Here is a 16,726-nt window from a genome sequence, read left to right on the forward strand (position 1 = left end):
CGAAGGGGCACCCCAATGTTTATAGCAGTGCTATTGACAATAGCCAAAGTATGGAAAGAGCCCAAATGTCTATTGACTGATGAAGGGATAAAGAAGATGTGGTGTATATATATACAATGGAATATTACTCGGTGATCAAAAAGAATGAAGTCTTGTCATTTGCAACAACGTGGATGGAACTAGAGGGTATTACGCTAAGCAAAATTAGAGAAAAACAAATATATGACTTCACTCATATGTGGAATTTAAGATACAAAACAGATGAACATAAGGGGAAGGAAGGAAAAATAATGTAAACAGGGAGGGGGACAAACCATAAGAGACTCTAAAATACAGAGAACAAACTGAGGGTTGCCAGCAGGGTGTTGGGTGGGGGGAAGGGCTAAAGGGGTGAGGGGCAATAAGGAAGACACTTGTTGGGATGAGCACTGGGTGTTATATATAAGTGACAACATCTGTTGTTGCCTGAGTTAATTTTAGCCATTCTGACAGGTATGAGGTCGTATCTCATGTGGCTTTGATTTGTATTTCCCTAATGCTAAGTGATGTTGAGCATTTTTTCATGTGTCTGTTAGCCATCTGGATGTCTTCTTTGGAAAAGTGTCTAAACATGTCTTGCCCATTTCTTCACTGGATTATTTGTTTTTTAGGTGTTGAGTTTGATAAATTCTTTATAGATTTTGGATACTAACCGTTTATCTGATATGTCATTTGCAGATATCCTCTCCCATTCCGTCCATTGCCTTTTAGTTTTGCTGATTGTTTCCTTCACTGTGCAGAAGCTTTTTATCTTAATGAGGTCCCAATAGTTCATTGTTGCTACTTGTTATTTTTATTTTACTTTATTTTTTTAATGCTTACTTTTGAGAGAGAGAGAGAGCAGGGGAGGGGCAGAGAGAGAGAGAGAGAGAGAGAGAGAGAGACAGAATCTGAAGCAGGCTCCGGGCTCTGAGCTTTCAGTGCAGAGCCCAATGTGGGATTCAAACCTACAAACTGTGAAATCATGACCTGAGCCGAAATCGGATGCTTAACCGACTGAGCCACCCGGGCACCCCTGCTGTCTGATTTTTAACTAATGCTGTTTTTTCCTCCTATAAATAATTTATCGAGCATTTGTAGTGCCTAGGGCACCATGCTAGGCCCTGAGGCAGAATAATCTTTTTTTTTCAATAGGATGCCTATTTAAACTAATAGTCATTTTCCTGCTTCTCAGAACCTTGGATTTACTGACTTGTACCAGAAACTAGAACATTCTCTAGAAACTTTTGTGTGTTCTTTAAATAACATACAATAGCTAAATGATAGCTGTTGATGTATAAAACTTTACAAGTTCTCTCTCCGAAGCTGTGTCCGGAATATAAGTGTAACGTTGAAAATATGGCATTTAGGTTACCAAAATACCTATTGAAGCTTTATGATAAATATTTGAAATTCAGTGTTTTGGTAAGTTTTGAATTATTGTGTTTTGTTATCTTTTGAAGTGGGAAATGAATGAGCTGTTTCTAATCGACTTTATATTCTGGGTAATCTACAATGTGTATATTGCACTGTAGTTCATAGGTAATGCTATTGGCTAGTTCCTGGAAACTCTCAAAAAAGAATCTTCACTCTCTCTTGTATTAGAAAAAGCTACAGCTTCCTTTATTTGCCACACGATGGCAGTCTTGCATCTTAAATTAGGTGAAAGGTAGTCCAAGTTAATAGAGGTTCACATTTTCAGGATGTTTGTTGCCAAAAATCTAAACATTGGTAATTTTCAACCTGGAAGCTAGTTATTTTTAAGGTTCATTTGCAAGCCAACCCTTTGCGCTTGAAACATATTTTCTATGGAACGATGCTACAAATGCTGGGTAGGTTTCTAAATTAACCTAACTTATTTAACCTTAAGTCCCAATTTGTTCTTTGACTTGTTTCACACTTTACCTTGTAATTTTTAAAACTATTTAAAAAATTGTTGGGGCGCCTGGGTGGCTCAGTCGGTTAAGCGGCCGACTTCGGCTCAGGTCATGATCTCACGGTCCATGAGTTTGAGCCCCGCGTTGGGCTCTGTGCTGACAGCTCAGAGCTTGGAGCCTGTTTCAGATTCTGTGTCTCCCTCTCTCTGACCCTCCCCTGTTCATGCTCTGTCTCTCCCTCTCTCAAAAATAAATAAAACGTTAAAAAAATTTTTTTTAATTGTGGAAACTTTTACACATCAATATTATAGTTTACAGTTTTAAAAAATTTGTAATATAGAGAAATGTAAGAAAATAGATGTATACATTATAAATTTGGGGTTTTGGCTTTTCTTATATTTTAATTTTCAGATGTCCTTTCTTTCTCTAAATTTTTAGCTTCAGTTGTGGAGGGTCAAAAGGGTATCATTCCTCGAGCTATCCAAGAAATATTTCAAAACATCTCTGAAAATTCTAGCACTGACTTTAATATCAAAGTGTCTTATATAGAAGTATATAAGGAAGACCTAAGAGATCTTCTAGAATTGGAAACATCTATGAAGGATCTTCACATCCGAGAAGATGAAAAAGGAAACACAGGTAAATAGCATTGACTGCCTTCATTACCAAAAAGATGTGATTTAATTCAGTTTCTGGATATATTGCAAAGAATCTTTAAAACAGACATAGAAGCAAAAGGAATTTGTTTTTTCTTTAAAATTGAATACCTTTTTGATTCCCAATATCCATTAAATCACCCAGGTGAAAAGTAGTTCAGACTGGTTGGTTAGATGAAGTTAGTAAGTTGTAATTCAAGATACTTATATTCTATAATTGTTCCCGCTCTGGGCTGAAGATCAGTGAGACTTTGAAATAGGCTAAATTAGTATTTGTACTTTTTTTTCTCCCAGGGTTTCTCCCAGATTGGAGATGGCTCCTCCCTTTGGTGTTTGTCCAAGTTGATCTAGAATTCTCCTTTTGTCCTCTTTGATTTTGTCCTGTACTTTGTTGTATTTTTCAAGATCTGACTTTCTATGCTAGCAACTTGTTAATCTCATTAAATATCAATTTGTTTGGAAATGGGAGAAGGTTCGAATGGGTCAAAATGCAAGTATTTTAAAGAATAGCACCTCCTGCTTTTCTGATTTAAAGGGTTATATGTTCAACATAGAACATTTTGAAAACATAGAAAAGTTTAAGGAAGAAAGTTATTAAAGATCAGCTTTAATCCCAGAACCCAGAAAAAGTAACTTCTGTTTTTGGTGTGTTTCCTTCCAGATTTCTTTTCCCATGCATGTATAATTTTTTTTAATATACTTGCAACCCTACATATAGCATCGCATCTTATTTTTTCATGTAATATTTATATGGTGAGCATTTTCACACAACATTAAATATTTCTCAAAGTTATGAGTCTTCATGGTCATGTGGTAATTTGTCTTCTAAATGTATTATACTTTAATATTCCATTGTTGGACATTTAAGCAGTTTCCAGAGTTTCATTATTATTAACAACAATGACTTAGATGTGTTTCTAAGAAAGGATACTTAGGTAGAACCTTCTTGGAGAAAAAGGATCCTGCTTGAGGAGTGTCCCCTTGAGGGAATCTCCTCGCAGTAGGAATGTAAGTTGTTCAAACTGCCTGCAGGGGGCAGTGAAGTTTGTTGCCTTTTTAGCCCTGGCTTGGCAGCCCTGGAATTCCTCAATGTTTGAAAAAATTGGGTTTTGTTTTGTTTTTAATTTTTTTTTACATTTATTTATTTTTTGAGAGAGAGAGAGACAGAGTACAAGTGGGGGAGGGGCAGAGAGAGGGGGAGACACAGAATCCGAAGCAGGCTCCAGGCTCTGAGCTGTCAGCACAGAGCCCGACGCAGGGCTCGAACCCACGAACTGCAAGATCATGACCTGAGCTGAAGCCGGTCGCCTAACCGACTGAGCCACCCAGGCACCCCTGTTTTGTTTTTTAGAAAGAAAGCATACATGGTAGTCTATGGTCTTATTAGATAATTCAGTGTAGTTTATCTTTTCTGGACAGAATCTAGGGCAGTGTTTTGAGCTTCTGTATCATATAAAAGGTAATTCTTGAATGTTTTTATTTTTTGTTAAAGATACAAAAATAATACATATTTATTGTAAAATAGCCCATATGCTGTCACCCCTGATAAACTTAATAGCTGTTATCAGTCCTGCAAAAGTTTTGGAAAGATGTGACAAATGCTCTTAAGACAAATTGCCGTATGTTTTATACGGTATTCCACTTACAACCAAAATGTATTTCTTTGATATCCTTATTTAGTTCCTTCGTGTAAAGCACTGGTTGGCATCCAACCTGGATGCTGCACAATTAGCATCACCATGGAAGCTTTTTAAAAAATACTGATTTCCAGGGGCGCCTGGGTGGCTCAGTTGGTTAAGTGACCAACTTCAGCTCGGGTCATGATCTCGCAGTTTGTGAGTTCGAGCCCCGCGTCGGGCTCTGTGCTGACAGCTCAGAGCCTGGAGCCTACTTCAGATTCTGTGTTTCCCCCTCTCTCTACCCCGCCCCTGCTCACGCTCTCTGTCTCTCTCTCTTTCAATAATAAATAAACATTTAAAAAGTTAAAAAAAAACTGATTTCTGGGCCCTGCTTTTCAGAAATCCTGATGAATTTGTCTGATCGGGCCTGGGCATCAGTACTTTCTCTTTTATAAAGCTTCCAGATGATTTGCAGATAGGTTTGAGGACCATGGATAGTGCTAAGCTGTAGCCTAATATTAAAAAACTTTATGAAAGTTATCCTTTGATTTACAGTTACATTGTCATACTTTATAATTGGTGATATGTTAGCATTCCCTGTTTGTAGTATAAGTACTTTAGAACTTTCAATGAACTAGGTTGTTAAGAAAGTGTCATGATGGAAATAATGAAAGCAAAATGATTCTTTTTCAAGAAGACAGTGACATAATCGGATCTGAATAAAGAGGAACCATGGCTCTGTAATTCAAGCACAGAATCAGGAACTTTATGACTCTAATTCAAAGCCCAAATCCACCTTCTTTTTTTTGAAATATGTTTGGATAGGGGCGCCTGGGTGGCGCAGTCGGTTAAGCGTCCGACTTCAGCCAGGTCACGATCTCGCGGTCCATGAGTTCGAGCCCCGCGTCAGGCTCTGGGCTGATGGCTCAGAGCCTGGAGCCTGTTTCCGTTTCTGTGTCTCCCTCTCTCTCTGCCCCTCCCCCGTTCATGCTCTGTCTCTCTCTGTCCCAAAAATAAATAAACGTTGAAAAAAAATAAAAAAAAAAAAAGAAATATGTTTGGATATAAACAAATAATGTGGGTGGTAAGCTTTGGTTTATTTTTGGCTCTTATTCTGCTGTTGTTGAAATAGAAACTTTTTGCTTTTTGTGAATTGCCAACATGTTTGTTTATCTTATACTCTGATATTACGTAGGTTAAGCCTGTTTTTAAAATGAATAGCCAATTTATTTATACTGAAATCTTCATGTATTGTTGGTTATGACCACACAGTACCAAAACCCTTAAACCTAAGGATGGTTTGAAGACTCAAAAGAAACTGATTTCTTTTAATTAATCTACTACTAGTTAATTCTTTTGAGTTAATATTTAATTAACCTATTTAAATAAGTCTGTTAGACTCTATAAGTCAAAATACTGGATTAAAGGGTTTTTCTTTTCTCAGTCATCTTAAAGAATTGAGTGTGATATGTGACTCCAAAGAAACCAGATTGTTTAACACACACACACACACACACACACACACACACACGTATATAATATCTTTTAGAATTTAAATATCAAAATGAGTGCTGTCTGTTAAAATAGTTCCTTTGGGAGATTATCCAAAATTACTTAATGATATTGCTGTCACTATTGTTTGAAATGCTCTTGATTTTTTAAGACACGTTCTTAGCCTGGGAAGTTTAGCAAATAATAACTGCTGTGGTTAAGTTTAACTCTACTGGGTTTTGATTAAAATTTGGTTTAAAAACTTGCTGTTGCTATTTTAAGTGATTGTTGGGGCCAAGGAATGTCACGTGGAGAATGCAGATGAGGTGATGAGTCTCCTGGAGATGGGGAATGCAGCCAGGCATACAGGTACCACCCAAATGAACGAGCACTCCAGTAGATCACATGCAATTTTTACAATCAGCATTTGTCAAGTAGAGAAAAATACAGAGGCAGCTGAAGATGGATCGTGGTATTCCCATCGGCATATTGTCTCAAAGTTCCACTTTGTGGATTTGGCGGGCTCGGAAAGAGTAACTAAAACCGGGAATACTGGCGAACGGTTCAAAGAATCCATTCAGATCAACAGTGGGCTGTTGGCTTTAGGAAATGTAATCAGTGCTCTTGGGGACCCACGCAGGAAGAGCTCCCATATTCCATATAGGGACGCTAAAATCACCCGGCTTCTGAAAGATTCCTTGGGAGGCAGTGCCAAGACTGTCATGATCACTTGCGTCAGCCCATCCTCCTCAGATTTTGACGAGTCCTTAAATTCCCTCAAATATGCCAACAGAGCACGCAATATTAGAAACAAACCCACCTTAAACTTCAGCCCCGAGTCTGACCGTATGGATGAAATGGAATTTGAAATCAAGTTGCTTCGAGAAGCTCTGCAAAGCCAGCAGGATAGCAGCAGCCAAACCAGCCAGATCCATCAAGAGGGGACTCCTGATAAAAACAGGATCCGGTCTCTTGAGGAACAAGTAGCTCAGCTACAAGGAGAGTGTCAGAGTTACCAAACCTGTGTAGAGGAAGCCTTTACCTTCCTGGTGGACTTAAAGGGTGCTGTCAGACTGAACCAAAAGCAGCAACACAAACTGCAGGAGTGGTTTAACATGACCCAGGATGTCAGGAAGGCGGTGTTCACCTCGTTCAGAGGGAGCCACGGCGTCGGCAACCTGGAAGAAGGACCACAGCATGTGACAGTTCTCCAGCTGAAGCGAGAGCTTAGGAAATGCCAGGTATGTAGACACCACTTCCGTCAGTGACTTGTTTAAGGACTCCGTTTATTTGGGCAAGGGTCATTTTGGGATTCCAGAAGTTTTTAAAAAGGATTATATGTAAATTCTCATTTGCCTTTTGCTCAGTCTCTTTTTCCCTTTTCCTACTGCTTTGTCCTCATTTTCCTTTCTCTTTTAATATTTTTTTAATTTTTTTAAGTTTATTCATTTCGAGAGACAGAGCAAGTGGGGAAGGGGTAGAGAGAGAGGGAGAGAGAGAATCCCAAGGAGGCTCCACAATGTCAGCACAGAGCCTGACACAGGATTCAAAGTCCGGAAACTCGAGACCATGACCTGAGCCGAAACCAAGAGTCAGATGCTTAACCGACTGAGCCACCCAGTTGCCCCTCTCTTTCAGCATTTTAACTTGTTACATTTATGAAGTAGAATCTTGGGGACCTGGTCATTAATTTAGAGGGTGAAGAGAAACATAATTTCAGAAACAAAATGAAGTACTTTATTGAGTTTTTATCCCTCTTTGGGTCAGTGGTTCTTGAAGAAAAAAAAAAAAAACTTCACCCCTTGAGTGTGGAATGTTGAGTTTTTTTAAAAAGTTTGTTTATTTATTTTGAGAGAGTACAGTGGGGGAGGGACAGAGAGAGAGGGAGAGAGAGAATCATAAGCAGACTCTGTGTTGTCACTGCAGAGCCTGATGTGGGTTCGAACACATGAACTGCGAGATCGTAACCTGAACTGAAATCAAGAGTCAGAGGCTTAAGTGACTACTGAGCCACCTAGGCACCCCGGAATGTTGATTTTTTTTTTTAAACAAACAAAATCATTGTATGTGACAATATTTAAGGGATGTAGGTATGTACATGTGTACATATTACATATATGTACATTGAGTTCCGAAATATATTTGTCACTTTCCATTCAAAAACCTGAAGATTTCGTGTCCCTAGGGAAATCATGGAAAACAAGATGTACCTATTCTGCTTACGTGGAGTTTGCATTCTGTTGGGCAAATAGGTATTCTGCCAGTTTTTGAAAATAGGAAAACAGTGTTCTTTCTTTTTTTTTTTTTAATGTTTATTTATTTTTGAGAGAGACAGAGACAGAATGCAAGTGGGTTAGGGGCAGAGAGAGAGAGGGAGACACAGAATCCAAAGCAGGCTCCAGGCTCTGAGCTGTCACCATAGAGCACAACGCAGGGCTTGAACTCACAAACCGCGAGATCATGACCTGAGCCAAAGTCAGATGCTTAACCGACTGAGCCACCCAGGTGCCCTGAAAACAGCTTTCTAGTTAGAAATCTTTCCTCTGTACCTCTTTATATGTATTAGAAAGAAACCTCTATTGCAGCAGTTCTTGAACTTTTTATTCACAAGGTTTTTTTTTTTTTAATATTATTTATTTTTGAGAGAGAGCACAAACAGGGGAGGGGCAGAGAGAGAGGCAGAGGATCCGGAGTGGGCCTAATAGCACTACACTGATAGCAGAGAGCCCAATGGGGAGCTCGAACCCACAAACCGCGAGATGAGTTGAAGTCAGACACTTAACTGACTGAGCCACCCAGGTGCCCATACAAGGTTTTTTTTTTTTATGTTTTTAAAATTGAGGTCCCCTAAAGAGCTTTTGTTTATGTGGGTTGTATCTATTGATATTTACCATATTAGAATTAAAACACAAAAATTTAAGCTATTAATTCACTCAAAATAATAACCCAATGGTTAAGTAAAAACATTTTTTCATGAAAAATAACTATTTTCCAAATAAAAAAACTTAATAAAAGTGGAATTGTTGTACATTTTTACAAATCTCTTTTAATGTCTGGCTTAATAGAGGATGTGTGGATTTTCATATCTGCTTCGGCATACAGTTTGTTGCAATATGTTGTTTTAGTTGAAGTACATGAAGAACATCCAGCCTCATTTAGATTTGTAATTGGAAAGAGGAACATTTTAATTTTTTTTCAGATAATTATGGATATTCTTCTTTGTTATTGCACCAAAACTCAACAAGTAGCAGCATCCTAAAGGTTACTTGCAATGTGGGATTTGAAACTATTTTTGTTACGTTAAGATCTGTACATTAAAATTTTTATTTTTATCTTGCTTTTTTTTTTTTTTAAGAGAGAGAGAAAGAGCACGTGCGCGCGCAAGCAGGAGAGGGGCAGCAGGAGAGGGAGAGAGACTCTCCAGCAGGCTTCACTCCCAGCACAGAGCCTGTCACAGAGCTCCATCTCACAACTGTGAGATCGTGACCTGAGTGGAAATCAAGAGTCAGTTGTTTGACCGACTGAGCCACCCAGGCTCCCCTTTATCTTGTACTTTGAATGGATCTTTCATCCACGTGATTTTCAATCATCACCCATCGATCATTTGGAAAATATTTGTTTACTAAGTTATGTGCATCTTCCAATCAAGGGGCAGAAAGAGAGGGAGAGAGAGAATCAAGACTTGGACGCTCAACTGACTGAGCCACCCAGGCACCCTATCTCACAACGTCTGATACTTAAATATAAGCATTTAAAATCATAATTTTAAAATAATGGAGTTTAAAATTTTTGTTTTGAAGTAATCTGCCCCCAATATGAGGCTTGAACTCATGACCTTGAGAGCAAAAGTTGCATGCTGTATTGACTGAGCCATCCAGGTTCCCCAAAAATCATGGATTTTTTTTTTTAAAGCAGTAACTCTGCTCTACCTTCTTCATAATAGAGCAGGCCTGATCCTTCCTGTTTGGCATAAGAAAGTGGCAGAACAGGAAATACAGTTGATGGGAAGCTTGAACTTTGGAGCACTATAGGAGTTGACAATAAGGAGTACTTCATCCTTCTAAGGTGGCTGAAATGGAAGCCCATAAAACCCCCTGATTGCGGATGGCGGGGTAGTAAGTTTTTCTCTCCATCTGTTGGAAATTCTGAATTAACTTCCTCTAGATTATGTACTCTAGATTAAGATTTCCCAAGGATATTAACAGTCTTTTTTTTGTTGTTGTTGTTAACATTTATTCACTTTTTGAGAGAGAGAGACAGAGTGTGAGCAGGGCAGGGGGCAGAGAGAGAGGGAGACACAGAATCGGAAGCAGGTTCCAGGCTCTGAGCTGTCAGCACAGAGCCCAACATGGGGCTTGAACTCACAAACTGTGAGATCATGACCTGAGCTGAAGTCAGATGCTTAACTGACTGAGCCACCCAGGAGCCCCAGGATATTAACAGTCTTGAAGAAAAAGGGCACCGTGATCAGATGGCTTTAGGGAATGCTAGATTACAAAAATCCCAAGACTTCTCAGAACTTTCAAAGTGCTAGTGTAATTAATCTCAGTGTGAAAGATACAATATTCAGTATTTCCCAATTAAAAAATAGATTTTTTTTTTTTTTTGGTCTGAAGTCTTGCAGGAGTAGTAATCTTGGATACCACTAAATAGCAAATAGAGAAATGATTGCTGTCATTCCTCACCCCATATGTCTCCTTAAAAAGTTGTTTTCTAGGGGTGCCTGGGTGGCTCCATTGGTTAAGCATATGGCTTTGGCTCAGGTCATGATCTGGCAGTTTGTGAGTTCGAGCCACGCATCGGGCTATGTGCAGACAGCTCAGATTCTGTGTCTCCTATCTCTCTGCCCCTCTCCTGCTTGCTCTCTCTCTCTCTCTCTCTCTCTCTCTCAAAAATAAATAAACAAAAAAAATTAAAAAGTTTTCTAGACTTTCTGTTTGAGACAGAATAACATAGTGGTTAAGAACATTGGTACCAAACTCCTAAGATTTGAATTCCAACTCCTTCGCTTACTTGCTCTGTGACTTTGGGAAAATACTTAACCTCTCTGTGCTAATTAAACAATAATAACAAGCATGTTGTAGGGTTCCTGTGAAGATTATTAAAACACTAGTTCCCATAAAACGATGAGAAGGCTGCCTGGCTTGGAGTAAGGCTCAATAAAGGCAGCTCATTATTATCTCTCATTTATTTTTCACCTACCTAGCTCATTATTATCTCTCACCTATTTTTCACCTGCTGAGGTTATGTATCAGTGGCAGCTAAGTGATTGGACTTAGCTGTACGTGGGGCCACATGCCAGGGGTTACTGTGAAGTAACTTGATAAACTACTTAGCAAGACAGCAGGTCTGTGCAGGGAGAGGCATGGACATTCTCTTTGCTCAGCCCTGCTTCCTTGAGCCTGTTACACAAGCAGGTAAGTACTTAAAAATAAAATTCCTAGCCAACAGGAGATCATGGGCCATATCACAGGTAGAATTACCACCAGATTTTTGCTAAGGAAGTGTCACTTTGAACTTCACCATCTTCTCCTTGTTAGATGCTGTCAGGTAGTGTTTCTCTTTTTTTGTTTTTAATTTTTTTTTAATGTTTACTTTTGGGGGAGAGAGAGAGAGAGAGAGAGTGCATGCAAGTGGGGGAGGGGCAGAGAGAGAGGGAGACAGGATCTGAAGCAGGCTTTGTGCCAGCAGCAGACAGCCTGATGTGGGACTTGAACTCATGAACCATGAGATCATGACCTGAGCCGAAGTTGGACACTTAACCCACTGAGCCAGCCAGGTGCTCCTGTGTCAGGTAGTGTTGTAATCCTTGGTTTTTGCCATTGGTCAATTACTGGAATACTCAATATCCTAATAAACACCTCTTGAAGGACTTTGTTGCCTTTTTATTCCAAATTTTGAATACGAGAGCAGTATGTGAACATGAATTTACTCAACAGTTAAACACTTGAAATAAATAATAAATAATATAGCTGTAGTCTGTAAAGCATATGTAAAAATAGTTGAATATGCAGTACTACGTGACAAATTACATTTTAAGCTCAAATGTACAGTTTACCATGGGAGAGGATATTAACCAACGAGAATTATAGTTTAATCTCATTTTATAAAAGAAGTCACATAGGTCATATGTAAACATATGAAAATAAGGACCATCAGGGTCATGTGTCCTCTCCTCATTTGGTCACTTGAGGATCCCAAGCAGAGAAAAGAAGGGACTTGCCCTAAGTGGTGCTACAAGGCTGTGGCAAATCAAGGCTGGCCTTGGTCTATGGGTTCTCTGTACAGGGACCCATCTACCCCTCTATGCCATTGCCTGAGTAGTCACGTACATACTCTGTTTTTGTGAATTAAATCTTACTTGTAAAGGGAACACTATTTTTGTAAATCAGCTCTTGTTCTTGTGTTTTCCTATAGCTTAGTAGAAAGAGCATGGGGTTTGATCCAGAAAGACCCTGGGATTGAAGGTCAGGAGTTTGGTTTATCTACTGGGTCATCTTGGGAAAAGGTTTTAATCTCTTGGTTTCTTCATGAAAAAAGAATCATGTCTATTCAGTGAGATTTTTTTAAATGTATTTTTAATGTTTGTTTATTTATTTATTTATTTATAAATGTTTATTTATTTTTGAGACAGAGAGAGACAGAGCATGAACGGGGGAGGAGCAGAGAGAGAGAGGGAGACACAGAATCCGAAGCAGGCTCCAGGCTCTGGGCTGTCAGCACAGAGCCTGACGTGGGGCTTGAACTCATGAACTGTGAGATCATGACCTGACCTGAAGTCGGACACTGAACCGACTGAGTCACCTAGGCGCCCCACAGTGAGATATTTTTAAAATGTCAAGTCACTATCTAGCATAAAATACACTTTAAAAAAATTATTTATTTATTTTGAGAGAGAGAGAGGGAGGGGGAGAGAGAGAGGGAGAGAAACCCAGGCAAAACTCTGCACTCTCAGTTTAGAGGCCAACGCGGGGCTCAATCCCATGAACTGTGAGACCGTGACCTGAACTGAAATCAAGTCGGACACTTAACCAACTGAGCCACCCAGGTGCCCCTAGCATAAAATTCACTCAACAAATATTAAATTTCTTTCAGTTTATTTAATTTAAAAATTGTTTTAAAAGTATTACTTGCATATCTCAAGTTTATTTGAAAACAGGCATAATTCATTGGAAATTAAGAAAACTGTTTAACCATATTTTTAGATACCTTCAAAATATCTCTTCATAGTGAAAGTGCATAAAATTACTAAATATTTGGGGCGACTGAGTGACTCAGTCAGTTAAGTGTCTGACTTTGGCTCAGGTCATGATGTCATGGCTTGTGGGTTCGAGCCCCGCATCAGGCACCGTGCTGACAGCTCAGAGCCTGGAGCCTGCTTTGGATCTTGTGTGTGTCTCTCTCTGCCCCTTCCCTGCTTGTGCTCTCTCTCTCTCAAAAATAAACATTAAAAATAATTTTTTTTGAATTACCAAATATTCTTTATTTAAAAGATCCAAATGTGTTCTTAACTCTATAGGTCAGTTTGGAAAATGTGACCTCTTTGATTTTTAAAAACCCACATTTAAAAGTCTCATGGCAAAAAAAAAAAAAAAAAAAAAAATCTCATGGCAATTCTAGCAAACTTGTAAAAATAACTCCTCCTGAGTGTAGTCTAGAAATCAAGTGACTGTTTTTGTTTTAAAATTCAGGAAATAAAAACCAGGAAAGTCTTTGTATCTTTATGGTAATTAATTCTTAGGTTATAGCAATGACAGGTCCTCGAACTGTTTCTGCCTTTCTTCTACAGAATACAAAAAAAATTGAAAATGAATAGGATGAGAAAAATTTCGAGAGACATTGTCAAACCATCATGAAATCCCAGTTTTTGTGGTATTTTCTGGGCTGTCTGGAGTACTTTCTGTGGTGAATCTCTTGTGCTTTCTTTCCGTCCTCCCAGTGTGCACTGGCTGCTGATGAAGTTGTATTTAATCAGAAGGAATTGCAGGTGAAGGAACTGAAGAATCAAGTACAAATGATGGTCCAGGAAAACAAAGGACACGTGGTATCTTTGAAAGAAGCACAAAACGTCAATAGATTGCAGGTAGAGTTTCTTGACCTATCTAGTGCTGTAGATTTAGTTGAATAGTACTTGGCTAAAAGAATAGCATTTTAAGTTTATTTATTTGAGAGAGAGAGAGAGACAATGAAAGAGAGCAGGGGAGGGCCAGAGAGAGAGGGAGAGAGAGAATCCCAAGCAGGCTCCACGCTTTTAGTGCAGAGCCTGATGTGGGGCTTGATGTCACGAACCATGGGCCAAAATCAAGAGTCAGATGCTTAATTGACTGAGCCACCAGCCGCCCCAGAATAGCATTTTATTGTATTTTATTGTATTGTATTGTATTGTATTGTATTTTTATTATTTTATTTTATTAATTTTATTTTTTAAAGGAGATATTTCATCCCAGTTATTTAAAAAAAATTTTTTTTTAATGTTTATTTATTTTTGAGACAGAGAGAGACGGAGCATGAACGGGGGAGGGTCAGAGAGAGAGGGAGACACAGAATCCGAAACAGGCTCCAGGCTCTGAGTGGTCAGCACAGAGCCTGACACAGGGCTCGAACTCACGGACCGCGAGATCTTGACCTGAGCCGAAGTTGGACACTCAACCGACTGAGCCACCCAGGTGCCCCTCATCCCAGTTATTTAAAAAAAATTTTTTTTAATGTTTATTTATCTTTGAGAGACAGAGAGAGAGAGAGAGAGAGAGAGATCATGAGTGGGGGTGGGGCAGAGAGAGAGGGAGACACAGAATCCAAAGCAGGTTCCAGGCTCTGAGCTGTCAGCACAGAGCCCTATGTGGGGCTTGACCCCACGGACTGCAAGATCATGACCTGAGCCGATGTCAGATGCTTAACTGACTGTGCCACCCAGGCCCCCCGAGGAGAAAACATTTTTTTTTTTTTAATTTTTTTTTCAACGTTTTTATTTATTTTTGGGACAGAGAGAGACAGAGCATGAACAGGGGAGGGGCAGAGAGAGAGGGAGACACAGAATCGGAAACAGGCTCCAGGCTCCAAGCCACCAGCCCAGAGCCAGACGCGGGGCTCGAACTCCCGGATCGCGAGATCGTGACCTGGCTGAAGTCGGGCGCTTAACCGACTGCGCCACCAGGCGCCCCGAGGAGAAAACATTTTTATTGTTAGCCTGACTTTCACAAATATGAAGGTGATACACAACTTAATTTGCATAACATATTACAGTTACCTTTTCTCCATGTTTTTCCATTCTGCTGTTTGCCAAGGTAATAGGCAACATGATGTTGTTAAGAGTTGGTAAGTAAACACATACTTTAAAATTTATTAGATAATCCTTTTATACTCTTATCAGTGGTTTGCTCTTTAACCTTGGTTAAACTTTCTACTTTTCTATCTTAGCTTCCCTAATGTCCCTAAATATTATACTTCTCGGCTGTGAACACCCCCACCCCAATCCGTGGTGGGGCACTTCCCACAGCCCCAAACAGTTAATTTCATTTAAAGCCTTTAGGTTCCTATCAGGGGGGAATAACCTGATCCAGCACAAGTTAGATTTTGATTTTTTTTTTTTTAATTTTTTTTTTTAACGTTGATTATTTTTGGGACAGAGAGAGACAGAGCATGAACGGGGGAGGGGCAGAGAGAGAGGGAGACACAGAATCGGAAACAGGCTCCAGGCTCCGAGCCATCAGCCCAGAGCCTGATGCGGGGCTCGAACTCACGGAGCGCGAGATCGTGACCTGGCTGAAGTCGGACGCTTAACCGACTGCGCCACCCAGGCGCCCCTAGATTTTGATTTTGACATTTCATTTTTGTTTCCTTTTTTTAACTCTTCTCATTCTATAATAGTTTAAAAACATAAAACATAAACAAAACACAATGTACCATGCAGTGTTGTATCACAAAGAGAGCAGCAGCTGGGTAACCAGCTGGTAAATAGTAAACTGTCAAAAAATAGCTCTCTGCCCCTTAGAAGTCCTTAGTTGGTCCTGATCAGAGAGAGCCGCTTTCCTCACTTGATAGTATTGCTTTCCTTGGTTTGCTTTGTGGTTTTACTCTATATCCTTGAACACTACAGTTTACTTGTTGGAATTTTAAGAAATTTAATCATTCAGTACATATATTCTTCAGTATCTAGTTGCCTTTATTGAAAGTTTTTTTTTTTTTTTCCTGATTCACCTATCATGTGTGTAACTGTAGCCTGTTTAGGTTTATAGACATATAGGATTTCATTGTATGAATATATGGCAATTTATGTTTCTCTTCTACTCTTAATGAATGTTTTTTGGTGATGGACATTGTATTTTATTTTCTTTGTTTTTTTTTTTTAAGATTTTATTTTTTAAGTAATCTCTGCACCCAAAGTGGGGCTTGAACTCATTGAACAAGAGCCGTGTGCTCTACTGACTGAACCAGCTAGGTACTCTCTTTTTTTTTCTTAATTCTGGTATAATTAACAATGTTGTATTAGTTTGAGGTGTCTAATATAGTGATTCAACAATTCTGTACATTACTCAGTCCTTACTGGGATGGACATTTTCTCATAGTTGTCTGTTGGTGCACACGCACATACATTTGTTTTGGATTTGTTCCTGGAAGTTGGAGTGGTAGGTCATAGGGAAGGCGAATTTTCAACTTTAACAAATAATATCACACTCTTTTCCCAGTTTACACTCACACCAGTACTGTATGAGTATGCCTCTTGTTCCACATGCTTATCAATGTTTGTTGTTAATTTTTTTATTTCTCTGAAAGTTTCAGGTTTTTTTTTAATTTTGTTTTTTAAATTTATATCCAAATTAGTTAGCATACAGTGCAACAATGATTTCAGGAATAGACTCTTAGTGCCCCTTCCCCAGTTAGCCCATCCCCTCTCCCATACCCCCTCCAGTAACCCTCTGTTTGTTCTCCATATTTATGAGTCTCTTCTGTTTTGTTCCCCTCCCTATTTTTATATTATTTTTGTTTCCCTTCCCTTATGTTCATGTTTTATCTCTTAAAGTACTCATATGAATGAAGTCATATGATATTTGTCTTTCTCTGACTG

General features: G+C 39.1%; 1 protein-coding gene across 3 annotated transcripts in view; it reads left to right on the top strand.

Annotated features, from left to right (window-relative positions):
• Positions 1–16,726, top strand: part of KIF27 (kinesin family member 27) — a 92,903-nt gene that overhangs the window by 14,061 nt on the left and 62,116 nt on the right. For all 3 annotated transcript variants that reach the window (XM_040450292.1, XM_040450291.1, XM_040450293.1), the window contains exons 3-5: positions 2,334–2,534; positions 5,944–6,902; positions 13,601–13,744. In XM_040450292.1, coding sequence (XP_040306226.1) covers positions 2,334–2,534; positions 5,944–6,902; positions 13,601–13,744 — 1,304 coding nt within the window. The remainder of the gene's footprint in view (positions 1–2,333; positions 2,535–5,943; positions 6,903–13,600; positions 13,745–16,726) is intronic.

This window comes from Herpailurus yagouaroundi, unplaced genomic scaffold (assembly GCF_014898765.1).
Source record: "Herpailurus yagouaroundi ecotype Mexico unplaced genomic scaffold, PumYag 201, whole genome shotgun sequence".
Taxonomy (NCBI): Eukaryota; Metazoa; Chordata; class Mammalia; order Carnivora; family Felidae; genus Herpailurus; species Herpailurus yagouaroundi.